At 40.1% G+C, this 23,425-nt stretch overlaps 3 protein-coding genes and 1 long non-coding RNA gene across 10 annotated transcripts; 2 read left to right on the forward strand and 2 right to left on the reverse strand.

Annotated features, from left to right (window-relative positions):
* The first annotated feature begins 90 nt into the window (after positions 1-90).
* LOC112068176 (katanin p60 ATPase-containing subunit A1) lies at positions 91-6,695 on the forward strand. 3 transcript variants are annotated; one of them, XR_011475121.1, is made up of 11 exons: positions 91-354; positions 697-859; positions 970-1,115; positions 1,716-1,905; positions 2,239-2,360; positions 2,482-2,587; positions 2,696-2,854; positions 2,999-3,125; positions 3,301-3,473; positions 5,441-5,567; positions 5,790-6,695. XR_011475121.1 is itself a non-coding variant. In XM_024135241.2 (11 exons), exons 2-11 carry the CDS (start codon positions 698-700, stop codon positions 5,848-5,850), a joined length of 1,335 nt encoding a protein of 444 aa, XP_023991009.1. In that variant the 5' UTR covers positions 91-354; position 697; the 3' UTR covers positions 5,851-6,695. The 3 variants fall into 3 exon arrangements, 2 of the variants coding, with proteins under 2 accessions (XP_023991009.1, XP_023991010.1); XM_024135241.2 differs by having other exon boundaries at positions 3,301-3,435; XM_024135242.2 differs by having other exon boundaries at positions 1,737-1,905; positions 3,301-3,435.
* Positions 6,696-6,749: 54 nt separating this feature from the next.
* Positions 6,750-11,321, reverse strand: LOC112068177 (glycoprotein integral membrane protein 1). Of its 3 annotated transcripts, none has more exons than XM_024135246.2 (8): positions 11,154-11,321; positions 9,823-9,894; positions 9,627-9,726; positions 9,381-9,535; positions 9,076-9,235; positions 8,722-8,942; positions 8,357-8,520; positions 6,750-8,181 (listed from the first exon to the last, which is right to left on the reverse strand). In XM_024135246.2, the coding sequence occupies exons 1-8, from the start codon at positions 11,157-11,159 to the stop codon at positions 8,043-8,045; spliced, it is 1,017 nt and encodes a 338-aa protein (XP_023991014.1). In that variant the 5' UTR covers positions 11,160-11,321; the 3' UTR covers positions 6,750-8,042. The 3 variants fall into 3 exon arrangements, with proteins under 3 accessions (XP_023991014.1, XP_023991013.1, XP_023991012.1); XM_024135245.2 differs by having other exon boundaries at positions 11,148-11,307; XM_024135244.2 differs by lacking the exon at positions 11,154-11,321 and adding an exon at positions 10,406-11,106.
* Positions 11,322-13,020: 1,699 nt separating this feature from the next.
* On the reverse strand, positions 13,021-17,527 carry LOC112068179 (uncharacterized). Of its 2 annotated transcripts, none has more exons than XR_002893533.2 (5): positions 17,225-17,527; positions 13,815-13,941; positions 13,609-13,730; positions 13,438-13,511; positions 13,021-13,286 (listed from the first exon to the last, which is right to left on the reverse strand). It is a non-coding gene; the product is annotated as an uncharacterized lncRNA (long non-coding RNA). The 2 variants fall into 2 exon arrangements; XR_002893534.2 differs by having other exon boundaries at positions 17,220-17,527.
* LOC112068178 (peptidyl-prolyl cis-trans isomerase-like 4) lies at positions 15,528-22,129 on the forward strand. 2 transcript variants are annotated; one of them, XM_070438063.1, is made up of 10 exons: positions 15,528-16,983; positions 17,814-17,929; positions 18,306-18,427; positions 18,622-18,718; positions 18,997-19,113; positions 19,369-19,493; positions 20,065-20,176; positions 20,356-20,446; positions 20,703-21,345; positions 21,518-22,129. In XM_070438063.1, exons 1-7 carry the CDS (start codon positions 16,911-16,913, stop codon positions 20,111-20,113), a joined length of 699 nt encoding a protein of 232 aa, XP_070294164.1. In that variant the 5' UTR covers positions 15,528-16,910; the 3' UTR covers positions 20,114-20,176; positions 20,356-20,446; positions 20,703-21,345; positions 21,518-22,129. The 2 variants fall into 2 exon arrangements, with proteins under 2 accessions (XP_070294164.1, XP_023991015.1); XM_024135247.2 differs by having other exon boundaries at positions 20,703-20,826.
* The last annotated feature ends 1,296 nt before the right edge of the window (positions 22,130-23,425 follow it).

Here is a 23,425-nt window from a genome sequence, read left to right on the forward strand (position 1 = left end):
TTCACCCAAATGTGGAGTCTGGTGAAGAGGGTCAAAGCCCATGAAATACAATTTACAGCAATATTATTAACGCTTTTGGTACATGAAAGAGTGACAACAGTAGTGGTACTGCTGCCGCTATTGTTCTGAATTCAGTTCAGGATATGACGCGTTGACAGCTTCAAACAGAGGCGGCTTTGGTGTGGTTGTTGTAGCTCTCTTGTCAGACGAAAATAAACTATATTTATATAGCTACCAGTATTCTATATATTTTAGCCATTTTCAAACCCTTGGGGATCAATTTGTGTTTCAGTCCGTGGGTGCGGTTCTACACTTTTTATGTCGTATTTTTCTTTCCCATCAACAATGCAACAGGTGGGTCTAGCTAGTTAACGTTAGCACTAGAGCTAACTAGCATGCTAAATAAGTTTGGTAGCTAGTTTGAAGTTGTATTTTTATGTGCCAGTAACGTTGTGACAAATACTTTTGCCAGTTGTATTACTGGTATAGTTTTTCTAAATCGCGGTGCTGTTTGCTCGTTCATCTGAAACGTGTTAGTTAGCTGAGTTAGTTAGCCAGCTAGCCAAGTTATGTTAAGTAAGCTAACATTCAGAGCTGGCACATCCTTATGTCCGTTGATGTTTTGTTTTACAGAGATTCTGTTGTCATCCCTTCTGGAGAGAACTGTACTAACAACTAATGTTCTTCATCCCCTAGAATGAGTCTGCATGAGATCAGTGAAAACGTGAAACTTGCTCGAGAGTACGCCTTACTTGGGAACTACAGTTCTGCTATTGTTTGCTATCAGGGAGTACTTGAACAAATTAAGAAACACCTTTTTACATTACGGGATAAAAGCTTCCAACAAAGATGGCAAAAGGTAAAATATAAGACGTTTCACTTTCAAAACTAAGTTTAATTTAAACCGAGTTTTGGTCAGACAATGTCTGCAAATGTCACTTCGACCCTTGCTCTTGACATCTCTTACAGGTATGGCAAGAGATAAAGGAAGAAAACAAACAGGTTGAAGAAATAATGACAACTCTAGAACATTTTAAACTGGAGACCACCCCATCTAAACCACCAAGTAATAAAGATATTATTCGTGACATATGGCCTGTACAAGTAGAATGCAGGTACTGTATGGACTCCTTTCATAAGTGGATATTGCACTTTACTGGGAAAATATATTTAAGTTGTTTTCAGGTCTTTACATTCGTATCTGGTTTGGTTAGTAAGCTGTTTGTCTGAATAAAATAATTAATGAGTGGGATTATTGCTCAGAGTACCTGATAGTAAGTAGCCTGCTCTCTTTCTTGCGGCGCTAAATGTTACCTTTTAGTTTTGGCCTACAAAATAGCTGAACATGAATGTATTATTTGGAGTGCCACCCGGTACTTAAATCTGCACAATAGAGACTACTGCCCTATGTACATAGTCATTGAACACTGGTCACTTCAATATTGTTTACATACTGTTTTACCCACTTCGTATGTATATACTGAATTCTAGTCGAGGCTCATCCTATATAACTACTGCTGTGCACACCTTTTCTATACATCATGTACATACCTTTGATCATGTAGTGTATGTGGACACCTGCTTGTCGAACATCTCATTCCAAAATCATGGGCATTAATATGGATTTGGTCATGTATTGTATATCTACGTAACCAATAAAATGTTATTTGATTTGCTTAGGCTGATCGACGTAGTATTCCCTTCTTTCCTCAAAGATCCTCTCCTCTTCCGGTTAGGGGGCCCCCGGTTCCCTACAAAGAGAGCAAACCTCACAACAACCGCCTGTATGTGGCTGGTGTGAGGGCTCCGCATCGCCAGTCACCACGCGGGCCCAATGGTGACAGAGCCAAACCTTTGAAGGGCAAGGAAAAGAAAGAGGCCCTAGCCACACCAAAAGACGACAAGGTGAACAAAGTACCATCAAGGATTAAAATATGGACTGGAAGGTCCTTTGTTACACCCTCCTTTCACATAATACAGATTTAATCCTCCTAGATTTTCTTAGGTTTACAATTTAAAATATATATTTTTTTATTGTATTACTGTCCCAGGAACATGCACAGGGAAAATGCTTTGTTGGCATTACCCTATCTTAACTTGAAAACTATTTGCACTGTAGACCAAAAATTCTTCACTCTACTTGTTACCTAAAATCATCACCTGGTTCCTGGCTTAGAAAAAACCTCTGCATTGAGCCCCCTCAAGGCTGACAAATAATCCTGTATGTTTGTTTTGCAGAACAAATGGGAAGTTTCCGAGAAAGAGAAAGATGTGAAGAAGTTTGATGGGCAAGGATATGACAAAGACCTTATTGAGGCCCTGGAGAGAGACATCATATCACAGAACCCCAATGTTAAATGGTGTGTGTGACTGGCTATGATTTATTAACTGTCCTGAACAGGATAATTCTAAAAACATACAAAATGTTTCTCTTTGTAAGGATTGTCTAACAGGAAATACTTGTTTGTTTAATGCCTGTAGGGATGATATTGCAGATTTGGAAGAAGCAAAAAAGCTTTTAAAAGAAGCTGTTGTGCTACCCATGTGGATGCCAGAGTTTTTCAAAGGCATACGAAGACCATGGAAGGTATACATGGAAGCCCAAGGCCCACTTGATTAATACGTTATTTTGATTGGAAGAGTTGATACGAAGCTTTGCTAATATGTGGTGTATCCATGTGTAATATTTTCCTAGGGTGTGCTGATGGTGGGTCCTCCAGGCACAGGAAAGACTCTTCTGGCCAAAGCCGTTGCGACAGAGTGCAGAACCACATTCTTCAATGTTTCATCTTCTACTCTCACTTCCAAGTACAGAGGGGAGTCTGAAAAACTGGTCCGCCTTCTATTTGAAATGGTAAGATCCTCGTCAGCTTCCCTGCCCAGGCGGAATATTTTTTTCCTAGAAGAAAAACTGGTGGTATCATATTACATGATGTGAAAGGGTGGTGTTTTTGAGGTGTTGTGGCTCTAGTCAGTGTTTCTTTTCTCCTCTGGACAGGCCCGGTTCTATGCTCCCACCACCATATTCATCGATGAGGTTGACTCCATGTGCAGCCGCAGAGGAACGTCAGAGGAACATGAGGCTAGCCGACGGGTGAAGGCAGAGCTGCTGGTCCAGATGGATGGTACACAAACAGCAGCTACTCTGCGTATAGAAGGCCAAATTAATTACATGCACAATTTATGTCTATAAAAATGTTTCTTGCCCAATAAATTATTGTACCCTAAATACATAGCAGGGATCGAATTTTGCTATAGTTTTTGATGCTATTGTTCCTAGGATATTATGCTGTTGTTTAGGTGTGGGAGGAGCATCAGAGAATGAGGATCCCTCTAAGATGGTGATGGTGCTGGCAGCCACTAACTTCCCCTGGGACATCGATGAGGCTCTGAGGCGACGTCTGGAGAAAAGAATCTACATCCCTCTGCCTTCAGGTCCACAAACACTACTCGTCTATCGTAGTCCAAAACATGTAGGCATATGGACAGCAGTATTCTAGAATATTTGTCTGTTGGCTTTCATACTTTTTGAATTCTCAAGCAATTTATCCAACTGTCAACACATTCAAATGAATAGAGGACGCTTACCGAAACCACATTGGTTGGGAATCGTAGGGCGGTGCACGTTCGGGCTGTGCGTTCCCCTTTGGATGGTTGTCTCAGAGCCACATAGCTATGTCACAATGGGACACCGGACTATCACGTGTCAGAGTCTGGACTATGATAATTTACACTTGACACTGCTTTCCTGAAACATACAGTTAAACATCTAAAATCTAAAAGTATATACATATACACACACACACAGTGCTTTCGGGAAGTTTTCAGGCCCCTTGACTTTATCCACATTTTGTTACATTACAGCCTTAATTCTAAAATTGATTATATAAAATTAAAAACTCAGCAATCTACACACAATACCCCAAAATAACAAAGCGAAAACATGTTTTAGAATTTTTTGCACATTTTAAAAACAAAAATACTTTATTTACATGAGTATTCGGACCCTTTGCTATGAGACTCGAAATTGAGCTCAGGTGCATCTTGTTTCCATTGATCATCCTTGAGATGTTTCTACAACTTGATTTGAGTCCACCTGTGGTACATTTTATTGATTGGACATGATTTGGAAATCACACACCTGTCTATATAAGGTCCCACAGTTGACAGTGCATGCATGGCAGAGCCAACAAATTGTCCGTAGAGCGCCGAGACAGGAGTGTTTCGAGGCACAGATCTGGGGAAGAGTACCAATTTTTTTTTTTGCATTGAAGGTCCTAAAAGAACACAGTTGCCTCCATCATTCTTAAATGGAAGAAGTTTGGAACCATCAAGACTCTTCCTAGAGCTGGCTGCCCGGCCAAACTAAGCAATCGGGGGAGAAGGGCCTTGGTCAGGGAGGTTGCCAAAAACCCAATGGTCACTCTGACAGAGCTTCAGAGTTCCTCTGTGGAGATGGGAGAACCTTCCAGAAGGACAACCATGTCTGCAGCACTCCACCAATCAGGCCTTTATGGTAGAGTGGCCAGACGGAAGCCACTGCTGAGTAAAATGCACATGACAGCCCGCTTGGAATTTGCCAAAAGGCACCTAAAAGACTCAGACCATGAGAAACAAGATTCTCTGGTCTGATGAAACCAATATTGAACTCTTGGCCTGAATGACAAGCGTCACATCGTGAGGAAGCCTGGCACCATCCATATGGTGAAGCATGATGGTGGCAGCATCATGCTGTGGGGATGTTTTTCAGCAGCAGGGACTGGGAGACTAGTCAGGATCGAAGCAAAGTACAAAGAGATCCTTGATGAAAACATGCTCAAGACCTCAGACTGGGGTGAAGGTTCACCTTCCAACAAGACAACAACCGTAAGCACACAGCCAAGACAACGTAGGAGTGGCTTCGGGACAAGTCGCTGAATGTCCTTGGGGCCCAGCCAGAACCCGGACTTGAACCCGCTCAAACATCTCCGGAGAGACCTGAAAATAGCTGTGCAGCGACGCTCCCCATCCAACCTGACAGAGCTTGAGAGGATCTGCAGAGAAGAATGGGAGAAACTCCCCAAATACAGGTGTGCCAAGCTTGTAACGTCATACCCAAGAAGACTCGAGGCTGTAATCACTGCCAAAGGTGCTTCAACAAAGTACTGAGTTAAAGGATGAACAATGGAAACAGGATGCACCTGAGCTCAATTTCGAGTCTGAAAACTTATGTAAATAAGTACATTTGTTCTATAAATTTGTAAACATTTCTAAACCTGTTTTTCGCTTTTTCATTATAGGGTATTGTTTTACATTGATGAGGAACATTTTTTATTTAATCCATTTTAGAATAAGGCTGTAACGTAACAAAATGTGTGAAAAGGGTCTGAATACTTTCCGAATGCACTGTATAAATTCATTCACAATGGCGTACGTGATGTTTTGCTTGTTTTCTCTGCAGCCAAGGGCAGAGTGGAGCTGCTGAAGATAAACCTAAAGGAGCTGGAGCTGGCCAATGATGTGGACATGGCCAAGATAGCAGAGCAGATGGAGGGCTACTCAGGAGCAGACATCACCAACGTGTGCAGGTAAGGCCTTTACTTTTTCAGGTTTAGGTTCGTTTTTTCTTTAACAAATAGAACCAGTCACAAATAAACACTAGATTGGTCAAGTATGCTAGTTCCAATACCTCAGCGAAGACTATCACTGATTTGAAAACGAGATGCCTCTCAAATAAGGAAATAAAGAACCACTCCATGTTATTTGTATTCCATTGCCTTGAGTGAACCCTTTCTCCATGACGTCTGTAGGGACGCCTCTGATGGCCATGCGGCGAAGGATCGAGGGGCTGACGCCAGAGGAGATCCGTAACATCTCCCGAGACGAGATGCACATGCCCACCACCATGGAGGACTTTGAGTCTTCTCTGAAGAAAGTGTCTAAGTCTGTATCAGCTTCCGACCTGGAGAAGTATGAGAAGTGGATTGAAGAGTTTGGCTCCTGCTGAAAGTTAATCAGGAAGCCTGCAGCACCTCAAATCTGCAAAGGAATTAGTGGGAGGCTCAGTATATGTTCTGGGAACAATACTTTAACTCATGTCTTCCTCTTTGTAAATGATTTATATTTTAGGCTAGGTGATGCGACATGCCTTAAAGTAGGGTAACAAACTGCTTCTCTTGGAAAATGTCCTCCTGGATACAGTCCATATACCACACCCATAGGTACCTTGTATTGATTATAAACAGGTTATCAACATAAATAGAATGGTAAACATTTATATTTATGTCATACCAGTGGTGTAGTCTGATATACACATGGTTGAAATGCTGTTTCAGCCAATCAGCATCCATGACCCAAACTACATGGTTTACAATATACAATTAGTCAGTCTCATGGGCATAACAAAATTGGTAGAAAACATTCCCAGATTTGTGTTCAATAGGTTTTATTATGGGTCCACAGAGCTAATCCTATAATCCTTACTATTTGCCTTGAACACCTTTTGCTACCAAAGTATCCAGTGTCTTTGGGTTTTATCTGGTGATGTGCTTTTGGGATATCTGTTAATCAAAGTTACACTACCTGAAACCGTTTATTTTATGCACTTGATTTTATTTTCTTAATGTGTATTTAGGGGACTACCTGGTTCAAATTTGAATGTTTATACAATCATAAACACTAACAATTTTGTTAATAAAGTTTAAAGTAAAATATGACTTGCATTGACAAGGCTTCCATGTGCTTTGTGTAGACTGAGTGAATGTCACAAGAACATTTACATAAACATTTTTATTGAGCAGGATTTGGGAATTCAATGTACAGTTTGATTTGAATGAAAATACATGATGCACACATGCCATGCTCCCATGCGTTTAGTAAAACACAAGATTGAAATTGAATTCAGGCACCATAGTTATTTTACCTTTTGCTTCTAAGTTCTAATTCACCCACTCAAGTTCAAATCAGCATGCAGTTTCCTATTATGAAGTTGTTTCATTGACAGCCAACTGCATTCCATACTATGGCTAAGTCAATGTGCCAGGGCCCCATATGTCAACCAGGAGCCTAATCTTGAGAATCACATTGATACAATTCTATTTTGGTCATGCCTAGCCTGCTTTGAGGCAAACCAGCCAATAAGCTATTGGGAGAGGAGTAGGTTTGACTATTTAACTATATTCTGAGACTAAAGTGTATAAGGTCCTATCAGTGTAGCTTCAGATGTCTGTTGACTGTGCACAGCCATTGCGAGTAATTCACATTGCAGAGAACATCCATTATCATTCACTCACATTGCAAAGAACATCCAGTAACCATATTCATACATTTCAAGGCATAAAGCAGGAGTATATTCAGAGTGAACAGAAACGGACTGTATAGACAGGACATGACTCTCTAAAGCAGTTAATGTCTGTTCTATACTTTCCAGGTCTATCTGCAATGTTCTGTGACAGAGATCATTCTGCTATAAGAACTAACTGCCGTCTCTATCAATTGAAATGGTTGTAATGAGATCTCATATTAACTCATTCTCTGTTCCGACACTGCACTCATAATGATGGGTGCAAGACTAGGACCACCTGTCCTTTAATGAACCTAAGCGCAGGCCAGTCAAGTTCAGTCAAAATGTAATACCAACGTAAAAATGTTTTGTTGCATTGGTGAGGCTGACAATATTATGCACTGGTTCAAATACAGTAAATAAAAGCTGTTTGTCTTATGATTTAAAGTTGCATGCAAACAAACACCAAATCCTCAGTTCAATCCTCCAGTCAGAATGATAAAATATTATGAAATGAGCAATCAAAAATAAACCAATAGGAAGTCAGTATTTCATAATGCAAAGTAGAATGGTTACAGAGGCACTGTGAGGTAACACAATCATAATATGAAAAGTAATGCAGTATGCAGCCCTGCTTCCATTAGTAACATTTCAGATTCCTTCTTTGAAAGGAGGGTATAATGTTTGAGAAATAAAGTTAAACATGTTATGTTTGCAATGCATGTGTAATAAGTGCTACAAAGAGATTATGGTTTCTCTAACCACATAATGCATTGTGTTTTCAACAGATGCAATCAGACTCCTCTTCAGTTTTCATTGAAGGTCTTTTCACCTCCTCTACCTCTATTTCAATGTTCTCCAGCAGGGTGTGTTTCTCATCTTCCGGCATCAGAGTCACATGATTTAAATGGAAAATTCCCCTAGAGGAAAAGTACATTATCATGAGCATCACAGTTAAGAAAAGATGAGAACAGATGTGCCCAATTAACTGGTCTTGGCACTAAGGTAAAATCCTGCACACTGACCTGGCAATGTTTAATTTAATTCTACAACAATCATGTAAGCAGGTTCAACAGGACCTGTGTGAAAACGTACTTGTGTTCGCATGTTGGGAAGAACATGTCCAGGATCTTGACAATGACCGCTGACCCAACCACACCAATCACTACCACCCACATGACCAAGAAGAACAGGGGTAAGGACTCAGACCAGAAGCGTCGCAGGCGGTCCCTCACCTCCTCCACCCATCGACACATGGCCTGCAAACAGATTTTAAGTCCAGAGCACATTCTAGTAAAGGAATTTTGCAATATTCGATTTCAAATCAAATGTATTTATATAGCCTTTCGTACATCAGCTGATATCTCAAAGTGCTGTACAGAAACCCAGCCTAAAACCCCAAACAGCAAGCAATGCAGGTGTAGAAGCACGGATTTGGATCCAATGTCGAATTTACTTACACTGTAAGAAGAGATAGATTCTTTGAGTGGTGCCTCTGTCTGCATCTGATCCAACAGCCCTCCTAAGTCATCACGCTCATCATTGTTATCATACAGTAGGTCTGGTTCCATGCGGAGGGGAGTCTCCGGGAGCTTGCCTGGGGCAGCAGTCTCCTCCTGGGTGGTGTCCGCATGCTTCAGAGGGTAATGACTGGTGGTCTGGGACATCACTTGGTATTCAGCTGAGCAGAAGGAAGTGGATCATTATCATTCACAAATTGATTTAGGAACATTGCTTTAGCAATGGAAATCAGTTATCTTGTTCTTTTCATGTGAGAGGATGAAAAGTGAACGAAAATGGCTGTTCTTGCATACATTTTTTGGGATTTGTTGGATCTGTGATGACCACATCATTTTCCCTTGGGATCCTGAAAATCTCGCTGTGTCCAATGGGATAGGTGTTGGTATACTGAGCAAGCGTCTGGAAATTGGGGCTCATCAGTATCTTCACTTCACACATTTCTGGCTGCTGGACCTAAATGATAGAAAAGGATACAAAGCCATAAGAGCACAGATTTTCCATCATTGTACCACCATGGTGCAAATATGCTCATTTAGCTGTTACATAAATATCCTAACACCATTATTCTATTGTCCTTTTCTCAATAAACTAACTTTACCTTTTTCCCCTCCATCTCAATGACCTCGCTGAACACTTGGAGAGCCACCACCTCTTCTGAATCACTCCACAAGCGATTCTGGCTCACCATCACCCGGGTGACAGTGGAGACATAGTCACCAGATTCAAATTCACTTGTGCCATTGGTGGTATCCACTGTAAACAAAGTGAAAGGCTGTTTTAAATCAGGTGCAGAATGCTGTGCTGTAGCTAAGTTATAAGCACCAGAAACATTTTCACTACTCACACAGCAAGGCTTGGCAATTCAACCTGGTCACCCCTGACAACTCCACAGGGATGTCATTGATGAGCACCTGCTCTTCATCCACTGAAATATTCAGGTTAATCTGAAAATGAACATGTGTTGAGCTATACATTATGTTGTTATTCAATACCATTCTGACAGGCTTAATCATAGACCACTACATCATAGTATAGCTTACCTGCAAGTTGTTGGACTCCTGCACCTGTGTATCATTCAATGTCCCTGCTGTCACATTGATCAGAATACTTTCCTGTGTGAGAATCAAGAATAGGAAAGCGGCCATTCATTATTATGATCATGATATAAGTTAGCTAATGTGGTAGGCAGCAAGGTATTCACCAAAACATTCGAGAGTGACATACTTGAGGGCATTCTAGCTTGCTAGTATTACGCTCATGCAACCTGGCTAACAACACAAACATTAGCTAGCTGCAATGAGTCAGATAGCAACAAAAGGTAACGTTAGCATCCATTAGCCAAATAACGTTAGCTAGCTACCAAGATGAACGTTACTTTTATTTGTTTAACCTTTATTTAACTAGACAAGTCAGTTAAGAACAAATTATTATTTACAATGACGGCCTACCGGGGAACAGTGGGTTAACTGCCTTGTTCAGGGGCAGAACGGCATATTTTTACATTGTCAGCTCCGGGATTCGATCTAGCAACCTTTCGGTTAACTTACTGGCACAACGCTCTAATCACCAGGCTACCTGCCCCCCAAATTCATGTAGCTATCTAGTGGTAGAGTCGTCTCCTACCGTGTTCAATTGTCGAGGTGAAGACTCAGCGAAAATGAATGACATAAACAGTACACATATAGTATAAATTGATGTTCGTTTCATCGCCATCTTCTAGCTGTCGTATGATCGTGGAGGAAACAACACCCCCGGCCCAAGTGACACCGAAATCAATCAAGAGCGCGTGCGCAAGCATGGCGGTTCTTCTTGAAACAACATTTGGTGATATAGTCATTTATTTATTTACAGAACGGCCTAAAAGTAAGAAAACATGCACCAACGTTAATGTCTGGTTACACACAGCCTACATTTAATAATGGCATTTGCTCAAATTAAACTTTTATTCTACTGCTAGCAAGATTGCTAATCATTGACAATCTATAGCATATTGCTAGCTAGCTAGTAAAGCTAAATGTTAGCTAACTTGTTAGTATTATATTTCAGATAACTCGCTAACATTTCAGAAACATAGGATTGCCATGGATACGCTTAATATGACAGGTTACTCTGTGTTGATGTGGTGGATCATTGAAACTAAGGCCGGGAGAGAATTCCTAGCCCAATATTAATGGTCTAAAGGAGTCTCACGTTAATCCTTAAAGTCCAAGGACCGTACATTTTCTGTTTAAAGACGAATTGGTTTGGAAGCCAAAACAGCCAAATTCTCAATCTAAACGTGAATCAATTCTCAATTGCGGTACGGTTCTAGAAGTTCACAACGTAGTCGAGAGAAATATTTGAGGTGACAGACAGTGGTGCATACTCTTGCCTGCATCTAGTAGGTCTAGGCTCTGGTGTAGTTGTCATTAGTCCAACAGTTGTAAACGAGAGTTTCTATTGGACAAATTCATATGTTTATCCCCATTTCGTTCCGTTTACGAAACGTTTTTCAACAGAATCGGCGGAATGAATACAGCCCTGATCGCGCACAAAAAGTTCACTTTCATAGCCACATACAAACAGCTTGTTGTATTCGTTCTCGCATCTACGTGCTCTCCTCTTCTCACATTTTCCCTTTGCTTGTGGGCTTCAATGCACAACACATCAGCTGCCTGTGACCTAGCGAAAACTTTTCCATATCATAACCGCTACATCGTTGTCACCATATTAGCTAAAGTAGCTTCATAGTTAATAACTAACGCGTTAGTAAACCCTCTACAATCATGCAGTATAGTCAGTAAACAGTTTAGCAGTTAGACCGGTGGCAATACATTTGTAAAACCAAAAGCTTACCTTGACTTGGAAGAGTTCCACCGAGGTAAAAACAGTTTCAAGTTGGATATTCGCGCTTTCAAACCACTTGAGCCACAGACTCCAAATAAGTGTCCTGATGCTGGAAAAATTTCGCACAACATTGCACAGGTCTTATTTTCATGATTTGGACATTAATTCGCTTTCCAAAACGAATAAACATGTGGAAATGTGAGCAGCATTTTGTATTCCTAGTTGAATTAGTTAGGGAACGTAAACAAAGTACAAACTTGTTTACGTTCGAATTTCAATGTGACCTACTTGACTCAAACAAGGTTCAGAATGTCCACTGACTACCCTTCTATATTGCAAACCCTTTGGTTTGTTAATTTGTCTCACACGTTTTTACATTCATTTTTTAAATTTCAATAGCACCTTGCTCATGTGACCTAACTTCCAACAAGGTTCAGAATGTCCACTGTGGGCCTACACATTGCACACCCTTTAGTTTGTCAATTTTCATCTCACATGTTTTTACATGAATTTTTCAAACTTTCAGATTTCAATAGCTCCTTGGTCATGTGACCTACTGGACTCAGAATGTTCAGAATGTACACTCAGTGGGTCTAAACATTGCACACCCTTTAGTTTGTCCATTTTCATCTCACATGTTTGTACATTAAATAAAATAAAAATAAAATACAATTTCAATAGCTCCTTGGTCATGTCACCTACTGACTTCAAACAAGGTTCAGAATGTACACTCACTGGGCCTACACATTGCACACCCTATAGTTTGTCCATTTCCATCTCACCTGATTTTACATGAATTTTTCAGGATTTAAAACTTCAATAGCTCCTTGGTCATGTGACCTACTGGACTCAAACAAACTTCAGAATGTCCACAGACCAGCCTTATATATTGCACACTTGTTTGTGTACTATAAAATCACGCAGTATAACGTACATTTTTTATAGTTTTAAATTTCAATAGCTCCTTGGTCATGTAAATTACACACCTAAGAAGCGTGCAGTGGATATACACCCATATTGCATAACCTCTAGTCATGTATCTTCTATATTGTTGTACATTAATATTAGTTTGACAATTAGGGGGTCCAGTGTTGTGTTAACCCTTTTCTTTAATATTTATCTACAATAATTGGTAGTTCTAAGTACTTATTTTCCCTGTTTTTTTTTAAATTTTGCAACAGTATTTAACAACACAATAGGAGAGACAGATAATATCTCCTTTCATCGTTAATATCAACCATAAAGGAAAAGGGCAAAGTACGAGAGTCATGTTATTAATTGTCCAAAGCAGGGATGGAGAGTGAGCTAGTGAGGTAGGCTGCAGTGGGTTTACTGGGCAATACATATACTGAACATGTAACCACAGTAATGGTGGCCAGAAAATCAATGAATGAAAATTGAATATTGAAAAATTAAACATAAATTGTAGACCTTTAATCTTTTCCAACATGTCAACATACACTTTACTTCAAATAAGTACAAAACATTTCACAGTGTTAACTTTCTCTTTATCCCTGGTTGATGTACATTTCAGAGCCTCTTCAGTGTGGATAGGGTATAGCATACATTTTCAACAACACAGACAGCACTTCCAGTTTGTGTTCTTCACTCTGAACTCTTTTGTCTTCATTCCTAGGCACAGCACATGGAACCACCGTTGGCATGCAAAACATTCAATCTAAAACAAAACAAAATGTAACACGTTATAAATTATATCAAATATCAATGCAGTATGACGAATTAGCCATCCATTGTGTTATATAATAAATTGTCTTGCATGCCGTCACTGTTGTCAAAAGATTATAAACATGTTAAATAAAGTTACTAACCCAGTCAGTCTTTGGGCCACATCCAGGTTCTTTATCAGTGGCACACMTGAAGCAGTTSTTGGCTTTGTTGAACTCTGAAATCATAGGCATGAACTGAACATATGGCTGTCCCACACAACTACATAAAAATAAAGAATTTACATTTACTTTGAATTAAATGTCATTACATACCAGATATTTTTAGTATATCCTCAGCCATTTCTTTTCGCAGTTGCTCCATGTGTTTTTTGTGAAGGTTCTATATCAATTTGGGAGGGGATGTTGGGGAAGTTTTGTGCAACTTCCTTGGCCATCTACACCAAAAAATAAAATAGACTTTTTGACCTAATTGTCACATAACAGCGAACCATTCATTATTGAAAATATAACTATCAAACCTGCATTACAAAGACCCCGCAGCTGAAGGTGTCCTGTTGCATGGTGTGAGTTATTTCCCATCCTTTCCACTTTAAGTTCACCCAGTTGTCTTTTCCATGGCAGGATCTTCTCATTTTGAAGTATTCTCTTTTTTATGTAAACATAATGGAATTCTGATTAGTTACAGGCAAATTAATACACAGGCCAAAACGGTATGCTGATTTCCTTATCACTATAATCTAATAGAGGTAATTTCCTTTATACCCCATTCTACACACAACCTAAATTATAGGCACTGAACCATTTACAGGAGAATAATAAAAGTAGCATATAGGATCCAACCCTATCACAGAGTGAATAAATGTAGAGTGTTTGTAGACTTTAAGAAAAAAATATTAACTGACAGTTTCATCAGTACGTGCTTAAAGAAAGTCATATCACAAAGATCACAGATGACAGTTTCCAGTCTAAGTCTATGACAATCGAGAATTAATTGTAAGCACCAAAGTGTGTTAAAGTGTGTTTGTCAAAATAATATCTGAAAATGTCAGTTGTTGAACATAATACTTCTATTTGCAATAGCAATTTATGATATATGCAGTTGAGGAATATTCCATGTGGAATATTCCATGTATCAACACTACATGTAGGACAGACATTCCCACATACAGTATACACATGCATAGAGGCATTTTTCAGCTATGATTTTACCACTCAGAATCCAGAATGGATATGACAATGGGACCAGCACAGGATGTAATACACCCTTACAACAATCTACTTTTTGATCTTCTTGACTTCTTATTTGGTAAACTGCTACTGTGTTTCAAGAAAAGAGCCCCAATTAGTGGTTAGTGTACTCCAGTAAAAAATGGCTGGTTTAGATGAAAAACTATTGCCCTGTGTCCCCGTTCATAGGGGCATGAGAGACTAGTCAGTGGTAAAATTGAGTTGTCACTTTATTGGCCCAAACACCCACATACCCACAAGGTTGAGGTTACTCATGGACAGTAATTTTTTTTTTTTTTTTTTTGCATTGACGCATTGTGTCAAGAATAGGATCCAAAGTGTTAGGAAATATTTGTTACCATAAATACAAAGGAGGATGTCTCTCCTCATACCTCTGGCACTTTAGTCAGACTGCCAGACTGTGTAAAAACTTTATGATGGGGCCGGCAACGGAGTTCCCATTGACTAAGCACCACAGAGACCAATCAGGAGAGAATACATACAGGTCAAGGGTGCCAATTGAAAGTCAAGGAGTGTGTCTGTGCCTTTTGGATTACTCTCTCTTTACAGAGAACCCCTGTGGTTCAAGTCAAGAGCTACCTTTCCCTTTCAGTCTGCTCTGAGCATGTCTGAAAGTGACAGAGCCAGCAGCCAAGAGAGTTTTTCACAGTATGTTATAAAAAGTTATTACACTTATGAATGTATGTAAAATGCTAATATGTATTAGATCCAGTACAGTGGAATAACTATAGTGACTACTATATAAGGGTAGTCACTGGACATTCTGAACCTTGTTTGAAGTCAGTAGGTCACATGACCAAGGAGCTATTGGAATTTGAATGTTTGAAAAATTAATGTAAAAACTTGAGATGAAAATGGACAAACTAAAGGGTGTGCAATACATAAGGGTAGTCAGTGGACATTCTGAACTTTGTTTGAAGTCAGTAGGTCACATGACCAAGGAGCTATTGCAATTTGAACGTTTACACATTTTATGTAAAAAAATGTGAGAAGAAAATGGACAAACTAAAGGGTGTGCAATGTGTAGGCCCACTGAGTGTACATTCTGAAACTTGTTTGAAGTCAGTAGGTCATATGACCAAAGAGCTATTGAAATTTAAAAAAATTAAAAAAATATTTTAAAATAGTGTGAGATGTAAATCGACAAAAATAAAATGTGTGTCTATGCCATCGGGTTAGCTACAACCAGTTTTGAATGTTTTAGGAGTAATGGTTAAAGAGCTATTGAAATTAGAAAAATTAGATTTGTCAATATGTTGACGGTCCCTAACTGCTGTTGGTGGACGTAAGGAAAACTACAGGCGAATATCCGGCGAATATCCAACCTGAAACTGTCTTTACTTCGGTAATATCACTCTCTGTTTGAGTAGGTTAAACTAGCTAGCTGCATTTGCTAAGTAATTTAAGTAAAAGTAAAAAATGTTATAAAAATATATATAGTTAGCTCTCTCTCTCCCTCCTCCATTTTTTATTAATTAATTAGTTCAAACCTGTTCAACTTGTCTTTCTCTCTGAGTACCCTAACATTACTCACCACGTTATGCATTGCAGTGCTAGTTAGCAGTAGCTTATTATTTCAGTACTAGATTCATTCTCTGATCTTTTGATTGGGTGGACAATATGTCAGTTCATGCTGTAAGAGCTCTGATTGGTTGGAGGATGTCCTCCGGAAGTTGTCATAATTACTGTGTAAGTCTATGGAAGGGGGTAAGAACCATGAGCCTCCTAGGTTTTGTATTGAAGTCAATGTACCCAGAGGAGAACAGAAGCTAGCTGTCTTCCGGCTACACCATGGTGCTACCCTACAGAGTTCTGTTGAGGCTACTGTAGACCTTTATTGCAAAACAGTATGTTTTAATGTGAAAACAATAACTTTAAATGTTTCACTATTTTTATGAAATTCACTGAGGATGATCCTCCTCTGAAGAGCCTCCACTGCTGTATACTGTTTTGACTGGTTTTAACACAGTTGCAGCTGACAGTATTTTTTCAGTGACAACACGTTTGTGGCGTCCATCTTCTGTTTACGCACAGGTGTTCAGAGATGCAGATAGCTAATTACTACAGGTACTCCACTCTGTCTTCCGTCTGTCTTCTGTAAACAAGCAATGTAACATGGAAATATGGCAGTGTGGGCACCCTAACCCTATAAAGTTGTGTATCCAAAACCTTATCGCAAAACTCCCCCATACAGAAGACACCTTTTTTCTCCAATGATTCTTATGTGTGATTGTAATGGAACTGAGAGTCAGGATCAACGGCTATGGAATTCCTAATGTCTTGTGATGTGTTGCTCTCATAATGCTGATAATCTCCTTTTTTAAAGTTATGCAAAATCAAATTCTACAACTACTGCCTCGTCCACAATGTCCAAAGAGACTTTATTGTGCAGACTGGAGATCCAACTGGGACTGGCTGTGGTGGAGAATCTGTCTATGGGTCAGTCCATTTCATCAGCATCAATGTCTAAAATCATCACAGCTGTTTTTTATTTATTACAGGAATGTTGATAGGTGAAAAATGTGTCGATGTGCCCTGAGCAAAGCACTTAACCTTGCCTGAACGTTTACTCCAATGGTTACTCCATTGATTTTCAGTCTGACCGAGGTAGCCCTTAAAAATACGCAATGGTCTCTACAAGCCAGAATGTTGAATACAATGATATTTACACTTACTTTACCAGTTGTACATGCTGTTGATCCTTTTGGCGGTAAGAACAGGATATATGGTATTCACAGGCGAGTGTTGTTTATTCAACTTTTTTTCAGCGCCGGTATGTCCCTTGTGTTTTCAATCTCTAGACTCATTGCACGTGATGCACAATATGTAAACAATAGCCGAATGTAACTGAACGTAGTTGACCGAAGCATGTTTCCTCATAATCAGCTGGAAGTGTCTGCTGTTTGGTCTGTGGTTCGGTTTGTCATGTGCGAATTGCAACAGCATTGAAAATAAAACCGGATACAAACCGATATACAGACCAGTGTACTGAAGGTCGGGTTGATAGCATTTCCCTGTGGATCTTTATATCAGAGTACTTCAGACATAGGGAAAAATCAGCCGAAAAAGTTAGAACAACATTCTGACTTGTAATGGGACTGTTCGGCATTGCTGAGCCTACATGTTAGAGACGAGTGTGTAAATATTTCACTCTTGGTTTCTAAAAGAGGCTACACTTAACCCGAATTGCTCCTGTAATTCGCTCTGGATAAGAGCGTCTGCTAAATGACTAAAATGTAAATTGAATTATGTCTTTTCTATACCACCAGTAAACTTTATGGAGACCAGGCCCGCTTCTTTGATGCAAAGAAAAACCCATGGATCAAACAGAAAGAAGGGGATGGTGTCCATGGTAAACAATGGCAGTGACCATCATGGTTCTCAGGTTGGTAAAACTGCCATCCAACTCCTCAGTATTTTGGGCTCCCAAGTGGCGCAGCGGTCTAAGGCACTGCATCTCAGTGCTAGAGGCATCACTACAGACACCCTGGTTCGAATGCAGGCTGTATCACAACCTGCCGTGATTGGGAGTCCCGTAGGGCAGCGCACAATTGGCCCAGCGTCAACTGGGTTTGGCCGTCATTGTAAATAATAATTTGTTCTTAACTGACTTGCCTAGTTAAATAAAGGTTCGATTTAACTGCAGTTTGAAAACAACAAAGTTAGCCTACTGATTCGAGCAGGATAGATAGCAAGCGTCTGAAATCTCATAAATGTTCAGGTCAGCTTACTTGTGCTGTAACAATCTCTTTACCCCCCAGTTCCCGATCACCACTGGTGAGGTCCACACTGTGTTAGGTGAGATGTCAGAGGGTATTGGCGTCTTGGATAAGATTAATGACACCTTCGTTGATAAGGACTTCATCCCTTTTCAGGATATCAGGTCAGCAGATTTCATTTCCTTGAACCATATTTAAAAGCAGCAATGTTAGGGGTAAATTAGAATAGAATTTAATACACTTTTAAATTCCCTCATGAATAGCTCCCATACAGAGGTGTAGATGCAATGACCTACTCAGACATCCCAGTATAAAGTGAGGAGAAGAGAGGTGTGATACTTGTTTTGTGTCATTGCAGGATAAACCACACTGTGATCCTGGAAGACACTTTCGATGACCCTGCTAACCTGCCCGTGCCGGACCGCTCCCCCGAGCCTACCAAGGAACAGCTGGATGTGAGTGACTGGGTACTTTCGGTACCATTTGAAGTCAAAGCAATGCATATCTCCCATTTCAGAGCAAAAGCGGATGAAATTTGAACAATTTGTAAACAATGTTACTTTCATAAAAAGCCATAAAGTTTAATTTATAGTTTCTCTGTTCATCAAAGGAAAGGTGAAGGATTTTCTCAATACCTGAACAAAAGTAACTGTGATGTTACTTTAGATTTTTTGATGTTATGTACTGTACACCTTTTGTTGATTTGCAAAGTCAAACCCTCATTGGTGTGCAGAGTGGTCGTATTGGAGCAGAGGAAGTGATCAACGACACAGATGGTAAGGAGGCTGAGGAGCTGGATGAGCTGCTGAAGGAGGAGGCGACCAAGACCCAGGCCATCCTTCTGGAGATGGTGAGATGGGGGTCTTGTGGTTCTGTCCACCTAACCTTGTAGAGGATGCACATACTTTCAGGTGTGATGGCAGAGGAGATTTTGTAACACTCCACATTACCACTTTGTGTACTGATTGCTGTTGAAGAACCCAACAGTAGTTAATTAGCTGGTAAACATATTAGTGTTGTAAAGATTAGATGGTGGTTTTATGAGAGTTTTGTGGTTTGAGATGTTGCCGTGTGTATGTGTTTATGTGCATATGTGCTTGTGTAGGTGGGTGATCTTCCTGATGCGCAAGTGAAACCTCCGGAGAATGTTCTGTTTGCGTGTAAGCTGAACCCTGTGACCACAAATGAGGACCTGGAAATCATCTTCTCTCGCTTCGGACTTATTAAATGGTACGATAGACTCCTTCACCCTGTCTATTTCAACATACTGGCCTCCATGACACTACGATACATATTTAATTAGAAATAGACCTAGTCCTAACCATTTCAATATTGAAATTGAAAGGAGACTTGGTAGAATATTGGTGTATTATCCTATATTAACATGTTCTTATTTCTGTACAGCTGTGAGATCATCAGAGGCTTGAAGTCAGGAGAGTCTCTGTGCTATGCTTTCATTGAGTTTGAAAAGATGTGTATTTGTTTGGTTTTCACTTGATTTCTATGTACCATGAGTTAGCATAAAGTAATTTTAACCCTCTTTAAACGTTGAAAAATTATCCACCCAGATTCACAAGTCCAAATCAAGACTAAGCTAAAAAGCGATTCATTTTGGAATCGTTTAAGTGCAGTTATGCAGAATACAAATAGAGGGCACCAGTTAGTCAAAATTGAGAGAGTACACATTAATTCACTTGAAAGAGTTTTGTTTACTGAATTGATAGGTTGTTTCCTTATTCACTATACACATCAGGGCTCAGTTGACCCTCTTAGATATAATTGATGTAATTTCTCTCCACAGGAGGGGGACTGTGAAAAGGCCTTCTTCAAGATGGACAACGTGCTCATAGATGACCGACGTGTACATGTGGACTTCAGCCAGTCTGTCTCAAAGATTAAATGGAAAAGCAAAGGTAATCACTTATTAAAACATAACTCATTAACTTCTTTTTAATATTTTGGGTTTTTCAGTAATTGCATTATATATACTTTCAGAGACTTTAAGCCTTAATCAGGCACTTTAGCTAAAGGATGTGCCATTTACCTTCTCTTCTAGGTAGAGAACTTAACAAGGTATTTTTTGGTTTTCTAGGTGGGAAGTATACGAAGGATGACTTCAAGGCCTATGAAAAAGACGTGGGATACAAATGAGCTCTTAAGGATAAAGTCAAACCCAAGCCAGAGTATCCTTAAATGTTTTTATATTTGCTATTCATATGAAGTGAACGATAGGGGTTAGAACCGTGTAAAATAACTAAACTCTGTGCACCATTTCACATAGCAATCAGGTTAGAGAGGTCAACTATTGTGAAGATGTTTCTGTTGGAGGAAATTACATTTCTCTGGAAGAAAGAGTTTCTCTTTGAAATGTTGTCTTGGCAAACCTTTTAAAGAATTACTCGCTTTACTTCCTCAAGTTTTACTTAATGTTCCCAAAAGCTCCAAGTATGACCTGCTTTTAGAAGAAGAAGGAACGAGCCATTGGCATGCTGAGAAGAAACACAAAGACAAGAAGCACAATCACTCGGACAACAAGGACACCAGGAAGTCCAAGAAATCCAAGGTTGACTGAAAATGTCTCCCCAACTCATTGTTTGTGAAAAATGTTCTTTGTTTCACAATAATGTTCAGTCAGAGCATTAGAGTAAGAATATATGTGTCACGCCCTGGCCTTAGTTATCTTTGTTTTCTTTATTATTTTAGTTAGGTCAGGGTGTGACATGGGGGATGTATGTGTTTTGTATTGTCTAGGGGTTTTGTATGTTTATGGGGCAGTGTCTAGTCTAGGTGTATGTATGTCTATGGTTGCCTAGATTGGTTCTCAATTAGAGACAGCTATCTATCGTTGTCTCTGATTGGGAACCATATTTAGGCAGCCATATTCATTAGGTAGTTCGTGAGTGATTGTCTATGTCGCATGTCAGCACATTGTTTATATAGCTTCACGTTCATCGGTTTGTTGTTTTGTTTAGTTTATAAAGTGTACTTTGTTTTTCGTCTTCAATAAATAGAAGAATGTATTCTAACCATGCTGCGCTTTGGTCCTCCTCTCTTCCACCATATGACGATCGTGACAATATGAGTAAGCATGGCTCATGTGATTTGGGTATGGCCTATTATTTCAACAGTTGTGACACCAGTCACTCCAGCTATACAGTCATTCCGCGGAGTATGACTTGGCTGTGTTACTGCAACTCCAAAGATTTTTCTCTAACCTTCCTCAAACCTCTTTCTCTCCCATGTTATACCTACAGTGGGACAGGGAGGAACCCCGGCGGGAGAAAAAGACAGACTGGCAGCATTCTCACTCCAGGGAAAGAGACGACGGCGGCGGCCACCATAAGCACAGCAAGTCCCATGAAAAGCACTGCCCGGAGGGCCTTGACAAGGGCCACAGGGAGAGTAGCCGTAGTCACTCACCCAAGAAGTCTAAAGACAAGGAGAGGAGCAGACACCGATGATGGGAGAGGAATGGGATTGAGGTCCGTTCCATTTCAACTTCCATCAATTATGGAATTGGAAATTCCTCTTTAAAAATAAATGTCAGTTCTTTTCATGAATTGACTGAATTGAAATGGAATTGGTCCACCCAAATACCTGCCTCTGTGGCCCCTACTACCCTACCACCACCACCCATGTCTGGGAGAGCAGAACCAGGGACCCATCATGACTAAAACCTCGGCAGTTAGTAAGGTTGTATAAGTATATTTGTTTTTTAGTTTGACTTATACCTACCCCACCTCTCTTTCTCTGTTCATCAAAGGGCGGGTGAATTGTTTTTTTCCCCATGTTTGTCTTTGACCTTTTACTGTAGTTTCTTACAGATTTTGTAGAGTAAATAAATTAAGTGGGCATGGAAAACATGAGTTGTCTATCTGAGTGAGTGCACTGCAGAGGGAATTCCCTGTGTAACCCTCTCCACGAGGTCGGCCAGTGTGATATCACTGAAATAGCATGATATCTCACCTTCCACCTCGCTGAGTGAAAACAAGTGGGAGGAAGCAATGCTAGCTGAAAGTTGTGTGGGCTACATTTATAAATGAGGGATCCTCTTTTGGCGACAGTTTTAAATGTTTTGGGTCTGTGTATCTTGGCAGTACTGTCAGAAAGGGTATCAGTTAGCCCAACCTGAATCCTGTGTTGAAGTATATTGGGATGTGAGGGGAAAACCAAAAGAGAGCTAGGCTATATGTAATTCGATACAGTCCTGACCAAAAGTGTTCAGAATAATGTTTTCAGCCTTGGCAGTCATAGAAGAATAGCACAGTGAGGGTTAGTGTGTGCAGCTAGCGAACAGTCGTTGAGTTTTCCACAGGGCCTCTCCTTGTGCAATGCTGTGGGCCACCACTTCTAGCCCCCTCTGAGTTCCCTGAATTAAAGCACGAGAGACCCAAGTCAACATTCACCATGTTTGGTCTGTTGACATTTGGAATCATTTCACATTTGGTTGTTTCTCAGAATGAGATGCCATTTTGAAGCTTCCCAAAATGGGTTGTTTTTAACTTGTGTGGGGGTGGGGTGGTGGTGGAACCAGATGGTTGTTGGAGGGAAGCCGGTGAGGTTTAGCGTGGTTCAAGTTGTAAAAAGACTGCAGAGAGACAGAGGTATGCAAGTTTTGTTTTCCACCCCCATATCTAACTACTGTCAGACTTCCCCAACAGCCCACAGTACCTGAGTGAGAGCAAATTAAACTTGACAAAAGGAGTGAATATAATGGCCCTGTAGAAAGGTAAATCATGAGCAGACAGTTGTAGGATCCCACGGTCAGAAGCTGATTCCCATCATTGACCAGAATTAGGAAGGACCAAGGGAAGTGTACAGTCCTTTGACAGTCATAGTCATCCATTTTGTTCTAGAGACAGCCGGGTGTACAAAGTGAAATGTCTCCCCACTGTGCACACACTGGTTGAATCAACGTTGTTTCAACGTAATTTGTCAACGTATTGTGACGTGGAAGCATATGTGGAAAATAAATAGTATTTCAAAAAAAGTTATCAAACTACTGTTTTCAATCTCATTTCAACCAGCTTGTAAACACTGAAATTAGGGTAAAACTTAACTTGACTAACAGGTTGTTACATCAATGTATTTAAGTCAGTCAATCTAATTCCAACATAATCATCAGAACTGTGTATACATTGAAATTGCGTTAAATTCCACGT

The sequence above is a fragment of the Salvelinus sp. IW2-2015 genome, unplaced genomic scaffold (assembly GCF_002910315.2).
Source record: "Salvelinus sp. IW2-2015 unplaced genomic scaffold, ASM291031v2 Un_scaffold211, whole genome shotgun sequence".
Taxonomy (NCBI): domain Eukaryota; kingdom Metazoa; phylum Chordata; class Actinopteri; order Salmoniformes; family Salmonidae; genus Salvelinus; species Salvelinus sp. IW2-2015.

Excerpts from the sequence above, each read along its gene's own strand:
- LOC112068177 (XM_024135244.2), bottom strand. The coding sequence starts at position 10,495 with ATGGCGATGAAACGAACATCAATTTATACTATATGTGTACTGTTTATG. Across the intron at positions 9,895-10,405 it reads CACCTCGACAATTGAACACG|GAAAGTATTCTGATCAATGT; the intron begins GTAGGAGACGAC and ends ATTCTCACACAG. Across the intron at positions 8,182-8,356 it reads TTCCCAACATGCGAACACAA|GGGAATTTTCCATTTAAATC; the intron begins GTACGTTTTCAC and ends CTTTTCCTCTAG.
- LOC112068178 (XM_070438063.1), top strand. The coding sequence starts at position 16,911 with ATGTCCAAAGAGACTTTATTGTGCAGACTGGAGATCCAACTGGGACTG. Across the intron at positions 16,984-17,813 it reads GGTGGAGAATCTGTCTATGG|TAAACTTTATGGAGACCAGG; the intron begins GTCAGTCCATTT and ends CTATACCACCAG. Across the intron at positions 18,719-18,996 it reads CTACCAAGGAACAGCTGGAT|AGTGGTCGTATTGGAGCAGA; the intron begins GTGAGTGACTGG and ends ATTGGTGTGCAG.
- LOC112068176 (XM_024135241.2), top strand. The coding sequence starts at position 698 with ATGAGTCTGCATGAGATCAGTGAAAACGTGAAACTTGCTCGAGAGTAC. Across the intron at positions 860-969 it reads TCCAACAAAGATGGCAAAAG|GTATGGCAAGAGATAAAGGA; the intron begins GTAAAATATAAG and ends CATCTCTTACAG. Across the intron at positions 2,588-2,695 it reads GCATACGAAGACCATGGAAG|GGTGTGCTGATGGTGGGTCC; the intron begins GTATACATGGAA and ends ATATTTTCCTAG.